The following is a 23,464-nucleotide window of genomic DNA, read 5'->3' on the forward strand; positions in this document are numbered from 1 at the left end:
GTCCCTTCCCGTAGCTAGTGCCATCCTTGCCAGCTCTCCCCTCGGCAGGTCGAGTTCTTGAGGTTAACTTATTAAATCCGATTTTCGTGAACTTTCTTATCCGCTCGATCAACAACATCGGAGAGAGAGAGAGATAGTTTGGTCGGATTTCGGTTTCGCCCCCGTCCCTTTGATGTGGTTTCATGGACATGGACGTCGATAAGAAATTAAAATTCCCTCCCTCTCGCTACCCCCGAGGCGGTCGTTCGAAAACCACGTTACGATGGCTTACTTAAAAATATCCTTCGTCTCGACTAAGTTGCAACAAGGTTATGTGGTTTCGGAAGAAAACTACTAGAATGTTGTGTGGTTTCATTACATCACAAAAGACAATCTCCAATGTTGATTATGAAGGTTAAAATCAAACAAGCTGCGATCGCCTGACGAGCAGCTGTTCGAGTTTGTGGAAAAGGAAAAGTTCTTCTTGATTACAAGATAGTTTTCCACTCGTCTCAACTATCGGTTGAACGACATTATACACATATGAATGACTTAATTTTGTATGTTAGGGATGTGCTTTTAGAGGAATTCATAACAGAAATAATTATATTATTTGTCAAGTCTCACATAATATGATTTGATAGTAACGAATACTTCCACATATTACAATCCTTTTATTTGTATGTAATAAAGTAACTTGTCAAAAAGTCGACAACTGAAAGGCAACAGTAGTGGACCTAACTAAGTTTTGCCCCAAATTCTCCTTTTCGCTGGGACAGTAAAATTAAAAGAAAACAGACTTCTGGCCCCGAAAAACAATTTTCAAACTTTCGCGCCACCCAATTTTCCCGGTCCCGGACCGAAGATTCCACACAAAGCTATTTCAAACAGTTCCACCCGAGGCCTCGGTTCGTGTGGTAAGCTTTCACACTGTTGTACTTCCATCCTCTTCTCAACAGGTAGCGGAAAACACCTCAGTAACGCCTTCGGATAGCGAAAAAATGTATTAAAAATTCGAGCAAACACAATCACTACCAAGCCGCAGTACTAACTTTATGTCTTAAGCTACCGAAAAGCACCCGCCTCTCCCTGCTGCGAAACAGCATCATAAATCAGCCAAACTCCAAATCTCCGGAGTGTCCTCGGATAGCTTGTGCCTCGGGAGCCAGTGTGGGACGCCGTTCCATTCCTCGGATGACCACCACAAAAATAGCACAAATATTTCCCCGGGACCAAAGACAAAGTTTTACGGTAAATATTTGTATCTTATCAAAGATTTTCCATGCCGACCGACACGCACTCGTGCGACCGTCGTGCAAATACCGACATTGCTGGCATGGTTTGTGTGCGCCACCCGAAAAACCCCCGGAAGGTCCTGGTTGTCCGGGTGAGGACGAAATTCTTCATCATGCTACGCCACGTGCTTCGGCCCGAGCAGGTGCGCTTCGCACGTGCAAAGCCCCGCCGAGGCCGGTCGAAACGGAACCACTTGTCTTTTTCGTAACCCGGCACGAGCCGGTCCTTGGTATCTGCATGCCCACGGGGTGGCCAGCACATTACCGCTTATTGCATGACCATCATGAAGTGGAAGATTTTAGTACAGCCCCGCAACGGACGGATGAGATCGGACTTTCCAAACAGTGCACCGACCGCAGGCCTACGTGAACCGCAAAAGGGAAAGTCTCGGAAAGCTGGAGGCAGCAGTCTGCGAGGGGCGTATAACAATTTCGGTGAAACTTAATCAAACTCATACACATCGACGGCGTGGGAAGGTACGTTAAGCTGGCCTTCCGTTGACGCACGCGTTCGGTCGACCACTTACTTGTACAACGTGTTATGGAAATTCATATTTAGGACAGCACTTCACCGACGCTTCGGACAACCTTCCGAGAGATAGTTAACGAATCGAGCGGAACGATAAAATGCCTTACCTTTGGCTAACATGCTGCAAAGTAAGATACACGCACTGGACGATATTGTTGCCGTGTACAAACACATACGCGCGTGTCATAAATTAAGAAAATTTGTTTGCCTTTCATACTCCCGCTTTCATGCGTGTGTGTCAAAAGTGAAGCCGAACGTCTTAGAAGGAAGGCTACATGTCAGACACCCCCGACAGACACGCGCACGGACGCAATCAAGCACGTGTCTGGCAGACAAACAAATCTTCGATTATCTCCCGGCACATCCTTGCCACCTTTGGGATAACGAAACGGGCGGTAGGGGGGTTTCTTTATTCAATACACCTTTTCCAGCGCAAGGATACGTTCCAACAATCAACCTTCGAAGGGTAAATTCTTCAAGAAGAAACCTCAAATGTGTCGGAAAGTCAGCAGTGAGAAAAAAGAGGGAGGCGTAATCAAAGAGACCTTCACTCCAAAAGGCTTACCAGCATGTCAACAAGGATAAAACGTGTCAACTCTCTCACATTACAGCAGCTTCTTCGCCTTTCTTTTTCGTCTCTTCCCGACACCGGAACGCGATCTGATTAATAATGTTCGTTCGGCGTCCAGCCGATGGGTAGCTTCATTTTCCTATGAAACAATTTGGACCGAGATGGTTTATGGAATATATGGTAAATATATCAAATGTATGAGGGTGATATATCTATCCGGGTGATAAACGTTGATTAAAAAACTTTTACAATTACAAATAAGACTGGAATAGAATCCCGATAATTTATAAGAAATGAAAAATATAAAACAGATCCGTTGTACTAATAATGAGAATAAGTTAAATTATACCAACACAGTGAAATAAACTTAACACTTCACTTAGAAATTTGTACCTCAAATTTAAATCAACGACAAAAGCAAGGTTGACTCAAAGAAAATCTTTATTTGAGCTACCGAAAACCGTACCACCATGGCCAAAGTTTATTTCTCATTTACCGCGCTTGACTATGCTATTATTGCTGGAACCATGAGTTTACTGAAATTCGTACAATTATGTACTTGAAGTGTGGTAGCAGCAGGAATAGTATAAAAGCCGTAAACTTTTTTAATTAAAAGCAACAAAATTGGTTCGCATTTGAATCAAACATGGGTTTGTTGAATTGTTGAATTAAAGTTGAATTGAATGAAACATTATTTAAATCAATCATTCAATCCTACCGTCACAACTGCTTTCGGTAACAATAACACGAAAATATGTAACACAATTCATTCATTTGATGTCTAAAGCAGGCATGAATCGAATTTCCACTAGTAAAATTTCACTTGCCACTTTTGTAATTACCGAACGAGCGGCTTTGTTTGGTGTAGGAAAATATTTCCAGTTGACGGTAACCAACCAACCCTTCCTTTCCCATTCCTCTCATTTACCCCTTCCATCGTGACGTTTATTTTGTGGTCCAATCAAGGACCAATTTCATGGCGCACCAATTCATCATCATTCGCAGTGAAGGAAGTGATTATAAAACTTTTGCCTAATGGGCTTCTCACACTCCCGCTCGGGCTAAAATGGGCTGCAGCAGCGCAAATGCGTCGATGAAAAATGATTATTTTCGGCGTCGGGACGACGAAAACTCTCGACTGCGGAAAGCAGCTGTACACTTGGAAATGTAAACTGGCGATAAAAGCGCTCTCTATCGGTTCCATCCTTTGAGCTTTTTCCACAGTCCAAGGTTTGAAGAAGTCGCCCGAAGTGTTCTTTAATTTCCAAACAACGATGGCTCAAGTATCAATAAAAGTGAAAACAATAATAACTCCAGAAACGGGAAGAACATACCTTCGCCGAGCTTCCAGGTTTCCCCCTTGGACGTTGTTTTTCCTGTGAGTGGACGGATTGTTTTTGTGCGCCAGCAACTTCTATAAGCGGATTTAAGCGTTGACCTGGAACTTGAGGCTAATTTGTCAGGCAAAGATCAATAATCGTCGCTTGAACGGCCACTCTAGGGTGGAAGAGTGTCACTTTTAGTCAACTTTGAATCCCGTCGAATTATTCAAACACTAAAACCTCCCCCAAACGACGTCCCTCACAGCGATAAGCTACTCTCCAGTTCTCGGCACAAAATTCATTCGATCATGGTTCTGCCACTGGCGGAACGTCTTTCCAGCGGCGATTCGGCTGGGAAAACTTCCTAAAAACAAACTCGCCACGACCCCTGCCCCGTGCAAACACTTAGGGTTTCGGCGAAAATGCTGAAGAATCAGAACACACAAGCGTACACGTGCCGGGGATGGAGTTGGTTCGGTTCAACACCGCCAAACAATGAGTAATTACCATATCGTACTCGAGCCTCGAGACGGTCATCGGTAAGAGCCAAGTTCATTTGCGCCCGGGAATCTCTCCGAATCTCGCCGGGATCAAACCCCGTTCGCCCCCCCGGGCTGCCTCTTATTATTTGCCAGAATAGGAAAATTGCCGGATCGTGTACGGAGCCCGAGTTGAAATTAAATTTCCTCGCCGGAAGGATGCGAGAACCTATACCAGCAGTTCCATTTCACCCACCCAGGACCGGTTCGGACCCCGCTGGGAGCGAGATTTTCCAAGGGAGATGTGGACCCCAAATTTACCGCCGACTCGGCGGAATATATTTATGTTAATAAGACAAACTTCAATAAATTTCAATAACTTTCACAATTATGAAATGTATCCTGTGGCTAAAGTTCTGCCGGGCCCGGTTCCGAGGATTCATCTAAATCCTATTTCCACGAAACCGGGTGCGAGAGGAGGTGGCACCAGGCGACGACGGGCGGATAACATGTACCGGAGCGGGAACCGGAAGTATTGTACACATAAGCTCAAGGAAAACCCACCGCTTCGCAGCCCGCGTGAAGAACTCCGCCGGAGCGTGACCGGAAAGGAGCGTTCTGCTTGCGTTTCGCTTCTGTGTGTGCTCGGGTGACGTCCTTCCCCACCATTCCGAGTGCGAGGAAGAAGTGCGGAGGGGGCGGGGAAAACCACATTGCACCGCACCGCAGGCCAGCTGCCCCAGATTGGCTTGATGGCCGGACGCGCTCGACGGTCTCGGCGTCGTTAAGCCGATTTGGTGGTTGCGGTTCCTGCGTGCGGTATCAATTTAAATTAAGACACGACATTTAAATTATCCACCGGCCATCGCCAAGGCGAAACCCCAGGCCGTGCGGGGTTCGCTGTGCGTAGGAGCTCGCCCCAAAACCGCACGGCCCGGCCGTTTCGGGCGAACGTTGATAGCATTATCTTTCGGTGGGTTTTCACCACCACTCGCACCCTTCGCAACGACGACGACGACGCAACGGCGCAAGCTGGTTCCTGGGCCGAGGAAATCCGTTCGCCCAGGCCTTTTGTCCTTCCCGGGCATTTAAGTGCGCCATTCTAACCCGGGGTGGAGGCTTAGGCCTTTGTTTTAGGCTTGCCGCTAATCTTCGTCGGCGCTTTCAGCTTTCACGAACGCATCAACCGATTAAAGCATCTTCCGAAGCTCTGTTACTAGCTTCTCACGAGGTTACCTTTCAATAGGGAAACTAAGAGGAACCTCGGTAAAATCCCAAACGAGGCCCTCTCCTCGTCGCACAGTCGCCATATTTTTCTAGCTTTGCGCCTGAAGGTTATGCAATAGGTGGCACTCCCTTTCCTTTCGTCGACTTTGGTTATGTACTGTATTTCTCTCATCTTTAAAACATTGTAAATGTCAACTTCGCATCAGAAAAATTGCCCACAATCGAATGCTGAACTCTCTGATGTGTGACTTTCCATCTTGCAGTACGTTCGGTGAGCTCCGGAATTGCTCGAATTAGCGGCGCAAAACAAAATCCGGAAATGGATACGTTTCGGACGAGTTCACTCTTGAAGGCAAACTTTCCCTCCGAGGGACGTCAACAGCTAGAGCTTGCAAAAAGTATATTTTTGCACAGCAGCAGAACACGAAAATGAACGCCTTCAGAGAAAACAACGGCGAAAAAAGAATTTCTCAATTATGCTCGTTCCACTTTCGAATGCAATTCCTTTTTTTTTCGTTTGACGAAAATTAGCGCCTCCCGAAGCGTGACTTTGCGGTGGTAAGAAATTTGGTCAGCTGTGGTAAGAATTTGGTGTGTGCCAAAAATCGAACAACTTTTCATTTGTGACTAAACTTTTCCAAACCGCGCTACATCGTTTTCTCAGAAGCACAAAAATAATGAAACAGACCCCGAAAAAACAGAATTCAGCCCAAAAACCCCGCAAAACACCATTATTCCTCACTAGATCTGTGAGCGTAATCCATTGCATTATGAGCGGTTTTCATTAAGTTCGGGGTTTTAAATACTAACGCAAGGGGAACAAAAACCCACAAGATCACTCAGGACTGAGGGTTTATACTAGAACTTCAAACGACGAAGCAAGCTACCCTCTATTCATGCATGGAAATCGCGACAATTTCCCGCTGGCTCGTAAACCTTACGCGAACCATTTGAGTGCTACTTTAAACAGCTCAAACAAAAAGGGAAAAACGAATATCTGTGCAGAAAAATCTGTGCCTTTGAAGTGGGCGGGGGAACGAAACGCAAAACAACAACGAACGAACAAAAGTGAAGCCAAACAGTCCTCGAGGGTGCTCGAGATCGGAAAATTTATTTAGCGTTACACACCGCACCGGCATCGGATGAGTGCCGTTGGAGCACTGGAATCAAGGATCGCTGCTGCAATTGGCATTATACCGTCGACTGAGCAGTGCGGTTGTGTTGCGGGTGTTTTTGGTTGGTCTTTCCCCCGGTGCTTATCTGCTTCTCAGTGCAAATCAGCTCAATCGCATTTCGGGGGTCGGAATGCAAAAACAAAAAACCCCCCAGACGAAGCGGACATATTGTTTATTTTGGGGTGCCTCGTCTCGTGTTGCCTTTGGGCAAAGCTACAGTCGATTCTTTTAATAAACGCTAACCATCTTTTCGGCCGCCTTACTATTCACGCAACACAAGTATCATCGACGCAAAAGTCCCGTCGAGTGGCGAAACCGTGGCCGATGGTGGTGGAAAGTAAATCGCACCGAATCGGATAATGAAAATGTGTACCACTAAATATAAAACCACAAAGCAAGCCGGATCGGGCTTATTTTTCACTCGCACAGGGTTTCTTTTACTTTGAACATCCACTCCCAGCGCACCGACCCGAAATAGGAAAATTCAAGTGCTTTCATACAATAAAAATAATAATAACACCAATAACGCGCTCCACTTCTTGAACTCCGTACCCTCGAACTGGCGAAGCATCTTCTCCCTCGGAGTTAATCCCGCCGCCTGCACGCGTGTCCATTTCCATTCAACGTTTAGCGTTTTGTTTTTTCTCCTCGCAGGGAAATTCCGCAAGTACACGAACAACAAAGACCAACCCGGCATGAACGCCGGTACGTAAAACAACGGAACGGAAAATCGACATCAAGTGGCATTCCGTGGAGGGTTTTGCCTTTGCCGCGCCCAAACAAGGATCAAACGTTGAACGGATTTTCCCTGTTTTATTAAGTCTTTCGCTCGACGACTAGCAAGATGAAGCTAGGATGAAGCCTTGTGCCCGGTAGACAGCCGACAACGAGAGAGGGAGAAAGAGAAAGAAAAAGGGACGAAGTTCACCAGAAGAAATGGAGTTCGAGAGACCGAGAGCAAGTTTAATAAGCAAAGAAAAGATTAAGACAGTCAAGATAATCGCATTTCCGGAGAATTATTGCCTCCCGGGCTTGTTGATGCCGCCCCGGAGTCGGGCTGTGGCCAAAAGGCAGTTCGCAATCGCGCCCAACCGGCATTGCCTTGGCAACACCGAGGCGGAAGGCGGGACCTCTTTCACCGTGACTCATTGACCGACTGGTTGGCTGACTAACCGACCCGCTAACTGACTTACAGACCCAGCCGGTTAAGCTCGCTGGGGCACGGAAAATAAACAGGTCAAATAACACACTTCAGCTCGACTCGGGCGCTTGTTATGCGACTTGGCGACGAATTAACCGTTTCATACGACGTACGCCTCGGGAACGCGGTGTAATGAGCGTTGCCTACCTTCCAGGCGCAAAAGTGCGTCACGAAACGGCCGGGACGGGTTTCTTTCGCTCCGTTTCCGTTAAGTATATTTGCACTGACTTGTTTACACTTTCCTGGCCGGTGTTTTCCTAACCGTGAACAGCTCGTGAGTGTCCGCCCGGGGTTGGCACACGCGTGAGGTACACCGTCATCTTTTGCTCATTATTAAATCTTGAGATTACGTTTGATTTAAGCTGCCTCTGCTCGGCGTTGTCATATTTCGCGTAATTGAGATGGCTTTAAACAGTTTACCCTTTGGGAGGTAGTACAAGGCCCACGTGAGGGGGTGGGGTGGGGGGCTGTCTGTTGCTAGGCCAACTTTTCCCGCTTCACTCGGTTCGCAAATGACACGATGACGAGCCCTCCTCCCTTTGCCCTCGTAAAACCAACATCCCGCACCGCCCGTAGGATCAAAGGGAAAACACGTAGCAGAACGCGAAAACGCGTGACCCGGTCTCCTTTGGAGCCACTGTCTCGCCTACAGGCGCCGTTAAAGCGCGCCTTCGTGACAGCCCTCACTCCCACGCACTTCTTTATGAAGTAACCCCGGCAGCAGGTGTGCGCTCCCTTTCGAAGGTTTGGAGTGTGGGAATATTTTTCCCTCCACGCTTGACTTCAGATGATCTGATCATATGATTCGGTGTTCGTGAACGGGACAATATGTTTATCGCGGCCACAACGCACACACATCGCACCTGACATCGTTCTAAGAACACTCCCCAAGTTTGAGTCTCCAAAATTCAATTTACCAGAAACCGGTTCCTTCGGGGAAAGCGAAGGATGCTTCACCCGGCTCGTCGGTGATGATGGTGATGGAATAAACTCGTCCAATATGATCTGAAAGTCGAAAACTCAACCCCCGTCGCATCCGATCGACGTTGCGGTTTGCGGGTCGAACTCGAAGGACGTCAGTTCAAAGGCGCGCGGCACTCCGTTCAGGCTGGCGTTTACCGCACCGAATAACATTAAGCAATTCGGGCTAAAATCAATTTAATGACGTGCTGGTGCAGGAGGGAACCCCGAATGAAACACTCGACGGGGCAAAACGAATTGCGGTTTTACGGCTTAAGATTAGCTAAATTATGTAAGCTGATGTGAAGAATTGTTCCACCGAATTCAATTCAAATAAGCGATGGAAACCTTGTGGTATCACACATTTGATTAAGATTTGTTCAGTTAGATTATATTTGAGATATTTTATTGCTCTCTGGAGACACAATTTGTGTAAGTAATTTATCATGGTAACAAAATAAAATATTATCTGTGATTCAGATTTTTACAACTTGATTATCACCTTACAAGTCACCCTTTCTAACCATTTCAAATACAATGCTCCTTGCATTTTTGAATAACCCAGGAGTACAATAATTCCAAGCAAATCATTTACCACCATTCCGTGGCACACTTGCCTTGATCGTGGCAAATTGGGGCACGCTTTTACTTCCCCTCGCTTCCGCTCGCCAAAACGAGCCGGTGGGCAAGAGTCGTCTCGAATGCCAGTAAACACTTTCCAGCAAGCGGTTCACGGAACCTGATGCGTCAAAAGTTCCACGACGGCCATCCGACCAGGAGCAGTAACCTTTGGCAGTAACATAATTAACGATAATAGCACTTGGCCACGATAGTGCAGGTGCATTTGATGCACCACCAGCGTCGGGCGGTTTGTTTGCGTCGATGTCATCTGATTCCTGGAAGAACTTTCCAACCACTTATCAGACATCTGGCACCCTTTTCCAGCAGTCCCGCGGGCGACAGCTTCGTTGGCCTGCTTACAGTTGGTCTCCGCAGTGTATTTGACCTAAACTAATGTGAGCTTGTTTAAAGTTCCATTTCACTTGCAATTTCCGCAATTTGTCGGCGAAACAAATGCAGTCAAGGTGAAGTAAAGTTGTACCAATACTGGGAGCCATGGGGGAAAAGTTTTCTGACCGTAAGCTGGAGGACGGGGGCGTATAAAAGAGCTGATAAAACATGCTTGAACGTTACGTCATTTAAAATGTAATAAATCTTGTAGTAATTTGATAAGGCTGAGAAAAGTTATAGCTGTAATCAACTAAACAAATAAAACTAAACATAGTTATATCATCAAATATGCCTTTGATGAAAACTAACTAAAATAAACACTTGCTTCATCATTATGCATTAAAATACAAACGCGATAAGATATATTCATTGCGCCATATAACCCCTAAAAACACCCTCTGCAACGAACCCCTTTCTGCAGCACTAGTTCCTTCTCTTAAAGAGACTGAAAAGCTGTTTAAAAAAATAAAACACGCTCCAAACGGCTGCTATTTGCAACATCATTTCCCTCGAGCCACCCAAACACGTTTACAGCTTCCCATCCGTACGGACTTTTCCAGCAGATCGCGTCGTAGAAGCACGCCCTACGAAATGTTAGAAGCATGCATTCTAACTGACAAAGCGCTAAACCGGGGACTGGCAGGAAGACAACTCAAAACCGTGAGAACAAAAATATGTCAAACCACGTTGAAAATATGCATTTTCCTTCGCTTCTCCGCGAATGGTTTTCGCATTGGGCGGGAGAGCGCCGAGTTTGTCGGCTTTAGACTGCCGCCCATCCCCCACAGCTTCCTGGCACGGCCACCCCGCCACTGAATATGCCGTCAGTGCATTCGAGTGCATTCATCCATCCACAAAATGCATCCGCGACTGGCTGCGAAGTCACGTATGGCGGGTCCGAAAAGCTGCACTTAGCGGCCTTTGCGAAAATGTCTGTCGAGCGTCACCGTATGGGTAGGTGGCGTTTGGGGGGCGGGGGAGACGGATGCTGATGAAAAAAACAACCCACCCGAATGGCGTTATAGGAAAACGAGGGTTTTCAGTTTGGTTTCCCTTTTTTTTGCGCCCTCGCGTAGACATACAACAATGGCCACGAAAATAATAATAGCTCCAGCAAAAGGGTATACCAAACACCCACCGTCACCAACAACCCTCGCTCTGGTCCGGGTTCAACTGGGAGCAACAGCAAGGGCTCGTCACAAAACCGGTCCCACCAAATGGTTACCCATTGCCATTTGAAAGCTTACAATAATATTTGTTCCCTCCGTTGGATGGTTTTTTTCCGTCCTTCTCTTTTTGTTTGTGTGAAATGGCTCTATAGCCTATTTCGGGGAAAGCGACGATGGCGAAAATAAAAGGATTCCCTTTGCAACCCGTCAACATGTCGTGTGGGAAAATTCCATTAAAAAATACGAGGAAAATCAATTCCATTCTGCTCGGTTAAATATTTAACTACAAAGAGTTACATCACTTTCTAAGTCACAATTTGTTTACGTTTGTTGAATGTTTAATTTTATCGGAAATTTCAAAAACATTACGACTACAGTTATGCACTAGGAAGGAATTTATATCCTATGCTACATTATGAATTCTTTCCAAAAAAAAGTCAATGATTTCATTCCAAAAATACTGACCACCTATACTAAGGAGGAGTACAAGAATCGTTCGATTACCATGAAGAAAACGTAAGTATTTAAACTACATTGATTTACAATATTCAAGAAAAACTAATGCTGTTTTTTTATAGTTTACCTCCAATCATATGAAATAGTTGGATTAAATGTCTCCATTCGTATAAAGGGTTCATTTTATACGTGTGCTACAATAACTTGCAAAGTATCTAACAAGTTTGGAAACGCAACTGTTAAATCTATCTTGCACATAAAAAGCCTAAACGAGCTTTTAAAATTTGTTATAATTTCTGCAAAAGGCAAGATCTGAGAATAAATATTTAACCTCCTGTATTTCTTCTATTTTTCCCACAATTCAGTATTACATCGCTTTGAATGGACCTTACTTGAACAAAATGCCTTGAAGATGAATCCCACATAGCGATACACAGAGATAAGAAACTGCTTGTACTTATTACACCCTTTTGCTGAAACACTAATAAAATGTTGTATCTTTGAGAAAAAGAAAAAACTTTAAATTCTTATAAAATTAAATTTAATTAACACGAACTACGGATCCTATTGTACAGAAAATGTGATTTTATAAGAAAAATTAGGATAACACCACCGAAAGCTAACAAGGAATCAATCAAACGGCAACTGTTCCATTCTTTCGGTTCAATCTGAGAAAAAAACGAACAAAAATCCCCAACGATTGATTCCCGATGCCAGAAAAGATGACATATAAATCTCGGATCAGGAAAAGGGATTATCGCATTTTCGAATAAATCCCCAGATAGTGACAATTTGGGGAGGAAAGATGGAAGCACAGAAAGAACAAGAAAGTGTTCGCCTTTTCGCCGGTCGTGAACTGCAAAAACGAACTCACTTAGTTCGGACTTCAATGAGCAAGAGCCTGTCAACGCCTGATTGCATCCTGCTGCCATGTTACTACAGAAAGAACCGAAATCGAACTAAAATCTGCGCAGCTTCGTTCCGGTGAAACTAACGAACTTTCGTTCGGTAATAAAATTAGGTGGAAAGTATGCAGTGAATTTCAAATAAAAAAAAACTGCTCCCATGAAGGCAGCCAGGAAAAAGCGAAGAAACTTTCCACTCACTTCAAATTATTCACGTTGAACTTATCCATTATAATTTTTCCAGCAACTCGCCACGGTGGGACTGTTGTAGCAGTTTTCCTATGCTGTAGCGAGCAACTCGATTCAGGCTACAATTATTTCCCATCTACCACGACAACGACCCCTGGCCAACCGGCTGAGGGAAATAAATCGCGCATCCAGAAACAGTTTCAAACGATAACGTCCGCCCGCCGCCGAGCCATCGCTCTTTTCGGTAAACATTTTTTACAACCGACCCAACCCGGGCCCGCGCGCTTGAGCCCGTAAGGGTAAGTTGGAAATATTTGTCCTATTTTTCAACCAAAGTGCATTTCGACCCCGATAGCACGGACGGAATTGCCCTTGCCGGGGCAAACGTCAACGCCGAAGGGCACGAACGAGCAGAACGCGAGATGAATGTGCCTTTTCCCCTCGACGGCACTCGAGAGGAGCTGGCACTAGCGTTTTGCGGACCAACACAAGTTTAACCAGTTTTGCCTTAGTTTCATCGGCTTTATCGTACCGCCACTTTGCTATATTTATTCTACGCTCGAAACTGTAAACCAATTGCTACCGTGTGCCCCAAAACTGCCAACACATAACTCCAAATCGCTTTCCCACAGACGACAAGGACGACGACAAGGACGACGACGACGACGACCACAACGGACGCGACGTTCGGCGACCGGCGGAAATGAACTATTTATTACAGACCTCGTCCGCAGACGCGGCTCCCTGGGAAATGGGAACCAGCGGGGACGAGAAATTTCCATATTTGTAAAATAAATATCTAATTTAGTTTTTCCCACGCCCTCACCGTGCTGGTGACGGGTGGAAACGTAACAAAAACCTGAAACCCGTACAATTGTATATGTTTTTCCATTACCTACCCTTTTACTTTAAAGGAACGAAATTGAATATTTTTTAGAAAATTCATTTCAGTGGATTTTTCAACCATTTGTTTTGATAAATCATTCATATGCATTTGAATTGCGAGAAAGGAAAATAAGCAATTTACTTCCACCAGGGCACGCTCGGGCACGAAAACGAACGAAAATAAATTAAAATTTGGAAAACAAAGCGTGGTTTGCATTTTTCCACAAGTGGAAATTCATATGCGCATACTTGCTCATGGAAAATCATTTGTGTGTAGCTCGATATTTTCCTAATTTTTCCCCGGTTGTGATGTGAAAACAATTTGTGAACTATATATTTACATCGCTTAGATTTACGTTTTACGTAAAATAAAATCGTTCCCACGACAATCAACAACACGCTGCTGATGGCTATGAAAACGCCCTCTACGAAATAAAAATACGTATGTAAATATAAGAGGAAACATCTACGCAAACCGCGCCCGGCACGTTACAATCGAGAAGGTCTGCTACCAAAATTAACCGAATACCGAATAAATGAGTTATGCGGCGAAAGTCGGGACCGTTTGCACAGTTTACTCCTTTCGGGGCATCGTTTGCCGGTTCGGTACAGGTGAAACATTTTCCGGACGACCATGGAGTTGTGGGAGGAAAAGCGCCCAGCAAAGAGAGAGAGAGACTCGCACACCTGAAACGTTCAACCGCATGGGGGCCAGAGTGTACGTGTATGGGAATATTTGCAATTTCATAAATGGGAATGCACTTCGCATGCCAACCGACGTTCGCTCATTTCCATTTCCATGGTAACCTTAGAGACTACCCCTGGTGTAGGGACAGTTTGTGCTTTGGTTTTAAATTTTTGCCTGCAGCTTTTAAACAATAACCCATTGCAATCTGTCCGTCGCTTGGCAACCGAAACCAGCTCTGGGTTTTGGCCCCTTCACAACGTTGGTAAACTAGACTTGGGCACCTTCCATTCCCGTAAGTTTCACCTCAGGTTTGTCGAAATGAATTTGTTGTGTTTAGGCAAAAATAAACCTCGTCTACGTAAGAAGGGGACATACTGTCCCTGTATGTGGGTGTTTAGGTAACAGGGAGAACAGGAAAACATAATTTCGTTAAGCGTCGGAAAAAGGAACGTACGGTAGAGTAAAAACCCGCTTCAAACTTCACTTCACTCTCATACTGCTTGTGTAGCTTAAAATGTCCTTTTTAATATAATCATTCCTGTTAAGAATATTTCTCGTTGTTGTTGCAAAATAAAATGATTCGTAGGTGTTAAAAAGTTGAAGAACTTAAACCACTCAAGCTCATTGTATCATCGTCATGGTTACGAAATACCTACTCAAATCTAGCCTTCCCGTTTACAACCGAACACTTTCAGAAACAACCCACAACCGTATCATCACCGAGGCCTTTCCGCTAATCTCATAAATGTTTATTCGTTTCTAATGCGCCCAGGAATCGGCTAAACGGCATCCCGGAATCATAATCCGGCCACAAAATTTAACCGAAAAGTAGCATTTAAATGTCACCGTGTTCCGTAAGCCGAAAAAAGCTACCCAGGTGTGAACTGATTACCGGGGGTTTTTGGGGTTAGGGGTTTTGTGGTTTTTTCTATCATATGGCTCACTCGCTCTATCTTTCTCGCTCCCGCCCAAGCAGACGCCGCTGTTTCGTGTTATGTCATAATGTAGCAATTTTCCAGTGGAACCGAAAACGAAACATCCATTCTAGGTACCGAATCTAAAACCCCCGGTTTTTCCGTTGGCAACGGAAAACCACCCCGCGAGGTTCCCCAAACCCTCCCGGGTGGCGGAACCAGTTCTCCTGCACAAAGGCGCGGTGTTTTGCGCCCTCCGAAAAGCATTTCGGAAATTTAAATTGAATTCATAAGCTTCCCGCCCGCCCGACCTTTAAAGGTGGCGTCGTGCGAATTTAATGAAAATTTAATTGACCCCGGACCACACCAACTCTACGCTGGAGGCAGCTCTGCTTTAAGGAAGAACCGCACAATTTCGCATTTCCCCAAACGGTGGACCATTTTTAAATTCTTTTTCCTTTCTCTGCCTGTGCCACGCGCGCGTTGCCTCATCGCCCATCGGCATTAGTTTAACCGCTCCCGAAGGGCCAAACTGTTGAGCGGACGCTTTTTGTTTCCGGCCCCCGATGGACGGAAGTTGGAATGAAAGAAATGTTTCACCGGCTCCGGGGCACTGGTTTGTTGTGATTTTTCTTCACTTTCGATGGAATTTTCCCTTTCCCGTTCGCACGGACCGGAAACAGGAGCACCATAAAGGGACGGTGGAAGGAGTATAGTTTTTCCTTTCGCTCGGTGTCTTTTGTCTCCAAATGTACCCAAATTGTACTCGCGGCTCCCATCACGGCCACCCCCCAGGGATCCCGACCGCCGTTGGCCGACTTCCAGACCGATTGTCAGTAGTTTCACTCTTGATTTCCGTTATTCTTTATTTTATCGCATTATCAGCTCCCTCCGGAGCATCCTTTTCCCATCGGTCTCTCCTAAAGGCCGCAAAGGTGGCAAGAGCCGACGCCGACTCATTGTCTCCCAGCCTTGACTTCTTAGGAGACGTTGTAGCTCACTTCGCAGCCTCTGATGTTCAAACATAAAGAAGAAATACGAAAGAAAAAGAGAGCACAATGGAAGCGCAAAACAGGAGGTAGTGAGTAGTGACTCCATCCGCACGGGCTTGGGCTCGTGTCACAAACGGAAATCATGAAACGCAGAAGCAGATCCACCCGAGGGAGCCGAAAGCAATGAAAGTCGTCGGAACGTCGGAGGAAATATTTGAATAATTCAAGATTTCCGCTCGCTAAATTAAGTCTAGGTGATAAGTGAACCGTGCCGAACTGTGCCCGGGAGCCAGCAGCATCGGGCCGCCTCCAGGGTGGGTGACTTTTTTTTAGCGACCGGCGAGTGGATAAATTCATCCGAAAGACGGCGACTTCGAGGTCTCGCGCTCGAGTCGAGCGGTGAAGCACATGGTTTATGAGTGTTTAAATAAAAGGAGGGCTTTCGAACGGGTCTTTTCGTCGGCTCGAATGCAACCACTTTAAAACCCCGGATAATCAGATTGTGCATGCAAATTTCGTGCGAATCAATCCACTACATTTGGTCAATTTATTTCCAAGAAGATTGATTGTAATCCTACGGGCGCACCACTAGCACGATGGGCTTCTTTTATAGTAGCATTAAACAACTCGCTGGTTTCATTTACATTATTATCATTCGGTATGTTTAACAGACCCACAGTGAACCAATTTTGAAAATCGGCATTAAACAGAGACGACTGCTTGCAGGTTTTGCAACGAGTTCCACGATTGTTCTTTTAATTGAAGGGTGGCTATAATGAACAACCCGTTTCACAAACAACACACACACACATTTGTAAAATTCCTCCTGCATCCCTGGGTAAATGGTGCGGGATTTGGGTGACAGAAAAAAGTGCTCTCCAAACGGACCAAACCGAGATTAAATATCAGTAAATATAATTAAACCAATTATTGACCATCACCGGTGCTCCTTTTTCTCGGCGGTATGGAAAATGGCACGCGGGCAGTCCCGAGCGTGGGGATGATGATTAAGTTGCAGTTGGGCGCGAATAAAGTGCAGGAAAATTAACACTTTCCAACCGGGATTGGACGGGGGTGGTGGGGTTAAAACTCTGCTGTCGACCGAGGGCGCAAATCGAATAATGATTCGGTTGCGAATCACAACCCTTTCGATGGGCTGTAATTTTGTTTTTCCATCACAGCCGTTTATCATTGGTCGATCATTATCGGGTCGCGTTCCGTTGCGTACAGCAAATCGAACGCGTATCCGAAAATAGACATTTCCAACGCTTTTGTAGTGCGATTCACAATGCAGACGCAACCGGACCTACAATATTGTAGATTAATGCACATCAAGCTGCAATTACATTGTTCCGTTGTGCACAAATCATGCCTGGATTAACATTGGCAGACATTTTTCATGCCCACACACTCCATGCCATGCCACGGGGACTGCTTTCCCGTCTCGCCAGTCTGCCAATTCCAATCATATTTCAACATAATTCAGCTCGACATTCCTTCGAATTTCACCCTCGGAACGATAAAATAAAAAGATAAAAAAAAATATACACTTATTTACCATCCATGAAAACATTCCCCTTTGCTAGGACAATGCGGGCTGGAAACAATTCAAACAATTTGTACGTGTAAAATTCACACAAATTAATTAAGTCACGACCGGCGGGCAATTAATAATTGATTAATTCAAAATTAATTTATCATCGGTGTTATTATCGCCGGCGCTGCATTATGCATTCGGTCGGCTACCGGTCGGACCGATGCTTATTGCGAGACACGGCGAAAAGCATAATGTGTTTTAGCATGATTTATTTTCGATCAATCCAAAACCGGTTGCTCGCCATTTTTCCGCCCCGTCGCGTTTTGGGACAGGATAATCCGGGAAGGTTTTATCAGTCATTGGGAAAAAATAAAGTGATTTTGAGATTTATTTGTTGAGTCAGTCGATTTAAAGTATAATTTAGGTATCTTACACTGTGGTATTGAATATTACTCAATCTTGAAATTTTTCTTAACACACCACAAGAAACAACTCGAAATCAGTTCGAAGGGTATTTCGTAAAACGACAACCGTCCACCTCGAAGCACTGCATCAAACAAGTTGCTCGTGTTTCACTGTGCGTGACATTCGAAACACCCTTTCGTATAATTACACATACGCATTGGATGCCCCAGGTTGCGGCACCGATCGCCAGCAACAATATTCCACTTCGTCAAAGAGAGGATCACTACTGGCGATAGCACGGTATACGAAAACCTTGAGAAATCTAAGTCATTCACCGAACGGTGGGCAAACGGGATGGAGGGGCGGGGTAAGTCAAGGGAGAAAAAAGCACCAACAATCATATCCAAACCAAATCTCTTCCCCCTCTGTCCCCAACCCCACAGCACAGCATCTCTGTCAATGGCAGACGCGTTGGCATGGCGCTAAAGTTCACATTTCAGTGATTGAAGCTTTCGAATCACAGGCAACAATCAATCAGCAACACAAACAACACCAACAAAAAATAAGCAGACGCCGCCGTAGCCGCCGCAGCAACAGTAATAACAATCATCTTCCCATCAACCTCATCTCCCAGCGCAGCGCACACTGCGACCCGTCGCCATTGCAACATCGTAATTTCCATCGTTACCAGGTCATCGCGCGTTGCATGCGTTTAATTAAACTGCCGCTCACCGGGTACGGGGGGGTGGCGATGGCAGTGACGATGGGGAGGGTTACATGTGAATGTCCGGAAAGCAGGGCAATGTGGTACTCGTGTGTGTGTTTGTACAGGATTTGGGATGAGATTTTTCTTTTTCCCTCTCAATGGAAGCAACACGCTTTTTTTACATTAAAAAGTAAAGGTGATTGCCAACTATTATTGCCTTTTTATGATGCATTGTCCCAGCACTTGAGCAATAGCTTTCATTCACCTTCGTTTTTCATTGGCCAACTGCTTGGTAAAGAAATTTACCCATTCGCAACATTTTTGCACAGCACTGTTCTTGATCGTTCTGGACCATTTTGGGAGAGGATGCAATATGTTGTACCATGCCGTACTAATGACATGGACGGGTTTGTCTTTGCCATTTTGGCCGGCACTACCGCTTTTGGACCGCTTCAAGGTTGAAACGGAAACGTGAGGATCGCTTTGCTCTCGTCATCATGAAATTTGGTTCACTTTGGATTCGCTTCGGAACCATATTTATAACCCAGCGAGGGCGAGCATCCTAAGGCAAGAGACAATTTAAGCTTCAGCTAGGAAAAATTACAAGCATTAGAAAAGAGTTTTAAAGCCCTTGACCTGCACCGAATCGGGTGAGGAAATTTCCCAAAAAAAACACCCGTGGCACCGTTTTCGCAACGACGCCATCCAACGCGCGTTTGCCGGCGTTTATGGAGCAATAATTAATAATCTTCACTCGGGCTCGGGTTGTTTGGTGCGAGATGATTGTTTTTCATCACTTGTTCACATCCCACTGCTGCTTGGTGATTGTTTGCCGCAACATCTCCTTTCCCGGCCTCCCACCGAAAGAGCATACTTTTGGCTTTCTCACGCGCGAACTGTCTCACCGCTCGGCAGTTCTGCCCGGCTCCGTCGGTGTCATCGGTCACGTCTTTCATTTCTCACATTGCCTCACCTGAGCGCGATTGCAACATTCGGTGCGTTTCGAGACTTCAAAAAAAGAAACAATCTCAAACAGTGCATGCTGTGCAGCTTTCGGTCGTTGGGTTCAGTGAGCTTGCGTTGCGAATGAATTGAAAGCGATTTTCACACACGCCGTTGTTCAAATGGAAGAAAAGGCAAAACCGTTTACAGCCACCCTTTGCTTGTTGGTTTCGAACGCCTAAACAAACCGAGAAAGGTCCACGTTCCCTTTTTTCCGCGACATAATGTTGCTTATTGTTTTCCACCCCTGGAGTGTGTGTTTGAACCCTGCGTCCATTCAACCCCCCCGTGGCTTTCCGTCTCTTCCACAGCGTCCAACACTTATCCTTGTTTTTATTTAACACCGTCAGAAACGAAGACGCAGGCCAACACGCGCCCGAAGCGCCCGTTTAACGAACTACTCCATAAAACCAACCCCTTATCCCAATAAAACCACACATAACCGCACACAAAGGGGGAGGCCACGCTCCCCAATTGCCCCGGAGGGAAGATGTAAAAAATCTCCCGCCACTCGCTTGCACTCTTACGTCGGCGGCACGAAACAAAAATAAATAAACCCGTTTCCGAACCACAAACATACGATTATGGAAGTTGCACCGAACCCATCCTGAGAGCGTTCCCTCATTGACTACCACCATTTTTTTTTTTTTGTTTTGTTTAACTCGAACACCTGGATCGGACATTACGTAACCGAAGAGAGGAGAAAAAGACGAAAACCAATGCCCCCAAAATAGTCGGAAAGGGTAAATGCCAATAATCACGATTGAATATAACAAATTTCACCGAACGGAAAGGAAAACCGTTTTACTTAGCTCGGCTTTTGGGGGGGCACAGGAATAAATGCACGAATTAAGTGAAATAAATAATGCTCTAACATGATGTTTAGTATCCAATAGTCGATGCTGTATTTACGTGTAACACACCACCGAATGACTTGCGAAACAGTTTACCATTTATTATTGCTACAAGGTGCACAATTTGCATTTAATTTGTGAATGGGAAAAGCGTTGCGCCGCAGTTTGCTGCATCCATAAAGCATATTCGAAAGTAAACGATGACTTGTGCTTACTATTCCGAAGCAAGTAACACGTTGCTGCATATTTTGCCACGAATGCAGATGCATCGTGGAATGAATTCCCATCGTACTCGAGCTTCCCGTTTGGTGCTGAATTTCCCAAAAAAAAACGAAGGAAAACCAACTAAACACCGCGCGGGTCGACAATGTTCTTCCGATATTCCACCGAAAAGGATAATGGTATGATCGTAATAAATTCTCATTTAGCATTACCCTCCCGCGGTGGTGCCCGCACGCATACCAATGTCGAAAACATGCTACCCTTGCTGGCCCGGGGCTGGCAAACCCCCTAGGGTGGCATTCATTTGCATAGCTCCTGGAGCATCCGATGGAGAGAACTTTCTTCGTCCCACATAAACCGCAGTACACGGTCGTGGATGGCTTTACGTATGCGTGCGGCCTTGGGCGAGAATAGAACAAACGGGCGACACAAACATGGTGTTTAACATGCTGCCAATGTTAGTGTAAAAATGGGAACGCGGTAACCGTTTGCGGTTGCCTCTCTTTGGCCGTTTTCAAATCGCGATTTGGTGCAAGGATGACGATATTTTTCGCCCAACTAAGCTCGCATGATCCTGAGGCTCCTCCATGGCTTGAAGAATGCGTCGTAATTCACTGGATTACTAAGGACACCGGTACCGGAAAATCTCTCCGCAACTAACGAGCCATGGCATTGGGGAGAGAGCACTTATCATTCGTATGCTATCGCCTCTAATGGCAATGGTTCCGCATGTTTTCTTTACTCTAAGTGAGGAAAAAAACAGTGAGTGAGGTGATGACAAATCTTCGGCCTACACAAACATAGAATGCTTACACTTCAAACAAATTACATAAACCATAGATAAATGAAGTTGTCAGAACATTTCCTCGGCATTTCCTAGAGGCGTTATACCGCAAAACGATATGAAATGTTCCCGGAATGGATGTGCGCAGCGTTTCATACAAACGATTTCCCAGAAGCCACCATTTCCGCGGTATTGTCAACGGTACCATTTCTCGATAACATTTTCCGGGCGCCATATTTTATTCCTTTCCAGCGTGACATAATTTGAACGGAGGAATTTGAAACATATCCTTATCTACAGATATTCGTGGTATTTATGCGAAAGGAAATACTCCCGGCATACCGCAGCAATTTTTGCGAGTCTATTGAAAACAAAAATGTATAGAATGTCTTCTATATAACTCTCACAATTGCCCACGCGATTTTTCTAGGGAAACCTTCCAACCATCTGCGTCACTGCGCTTGTACGATAGACGATGCAATCAATGCGTGGAAAAACATTCTTTTATCAACGCTTTCAACATCAACGAACAGAAATTGTACACAGTTTCGATCACTGGAAGTGGAAAGTACTTTGTGAGGATTTCTTTTTCCTATTTTAACTAAGAAATACAATTAGATCTGATAACATTTTTTCTGTTCGTGAAAAAATTTGTTACGAAATCATGTAATCATTGGTAAGAGTTTCACTTGAAATTTAATATAATTTAACATTCAATTTCTCAAACCTAAACACGAGCATTTTAACCTTTAGAACATCTCCGCACCCACAAACACATAATGATCGTTGGATTGTGGATTGCCACAGCTATCATAGCACTGCCCTGTCCGATTTAACGAGTCCTCGCCGAAAACTGACCACCAAGGGTCGGCCGGCGCCGTAAACACCAGCGGAATCATTCCCATAAATACCCGGCCCTCAGCATAATTTGATGCTGGGGCTCGAAAATCGCTGCCCGGGTGGAGGCTGCCGAAAAATGAAAGCCGTTTTATAGAGCCTCCAATAAAATGGGCAGAACGAATAGAGTTCATGTTCGGTGGAAAAAAGGGTAAAGATACACAGATTCCGCCAAACAGTCGGTTATGGAAAAATTACAAACAAAACTAAGCCAATGGTAGTGCAGAAATCATTCGTCGATTCGATTTTCTTGAAGAAAGTCAACAATTTATCAGCTGCTGTTGCATAACGAAGGGATTTTATTGGAAGAGGAGTTTTCGAATTATGATTTTCATTTAGATTAAACTAAATTTTAAAATATGAAATCTGCCTTCATCGGCTGAAGTCGCAAGCAAACCCGTTTTTTCCGTTACGACCTGTTCCTGCCTGGCTGATGGCAGTTTGAAGTGTCGCAAAGGGGTTTTCGTAGACGAGCGCTAAAGTTTAGTGTAACCCATAAACTCCGGCGGAACTGTTTTATTTCCCAGTTTCCGAATGTGTCCGAGCTAGACCGGGAGGGGTTTCGTTCCAATTGCGTTTTGTGGAGAGTAGTAACATAAAGTTTATGCTTATCATTAAGCGGCGTCTCCCAACGCACATACGAACCCACACATACACATAAACACGGGCCAGCAGCCGGGAAAAAGAATCATTCTCGTTAGCCTTATATTGCTCCGGTGAGGGTTGGAAAATCCGAGCAGCAGTCGGGCAGTAATCGAAACCGGAAAACACCCCCCCAAAGCGTAACCCTTCACGAGTGTGTGTTGCCTATTGTTTTCCGTGTTTTTATCGGCCCCAGTAGGTCGTTGGTAGGATAATGGTTTTTGGCTGCCGGCAATAGTGTCGTAAAGGATTTTTAACGATCGCCAAACGATCAAGCGGTGGAAGTAAAACATCGATTTCAATTTGCATCACAGCCGCACCATCTAATTTTCTCCCGTTTTTGTTTGAGGGAAAATCCTTTCGGTTGATTCAACCGCGCGGACGAATTTCCAATCCAAGGCCACAGCACTTACCGATCAGTAGCGCCGCAAGAACGAACGCATTCCGCTGCCAAGATGAAGCTGCCAT

The 23,464-nt window shown here is 45.3% G+C and overlaps 1 protein-coding gene across 1 annotated transcript in view; it reads right to left on the reverse strand.

Annotated features, from left to right (window-relative positions):
* LOC131284206 (protein obstructor-E-like) overlaps nucleotides 1–23,464 on the reverse strand; it is a 34,223-nt gene extending 10,759 nt beyond the window's left edge. Inside the window, exon 1 of the mRNA XM_058313060.1 lies at nucleotides 23,410–23,464. Coding sequence (XP_058169043.1) covers nucleotides 23,410–23,464 — 55 coding nt within the window. The remainder of the gene's footprint in view (nucleotides 1–23,409) is intronic.

Source organism: Anopheles ziemanni, chromosome 3, assembly GCF_943734765.1.
Source record: "Anopheles ziemanni chromosome 3, idAnoZiCoDA_A2_x.2, whole genome shotgun sequence".
Classification (NCBI taxonomy): Eukaryota; Metazoa; Arthropoda; class Insecta; order Diptera; family Culicidae; genus Anopheles; species Anopheles ziemanni.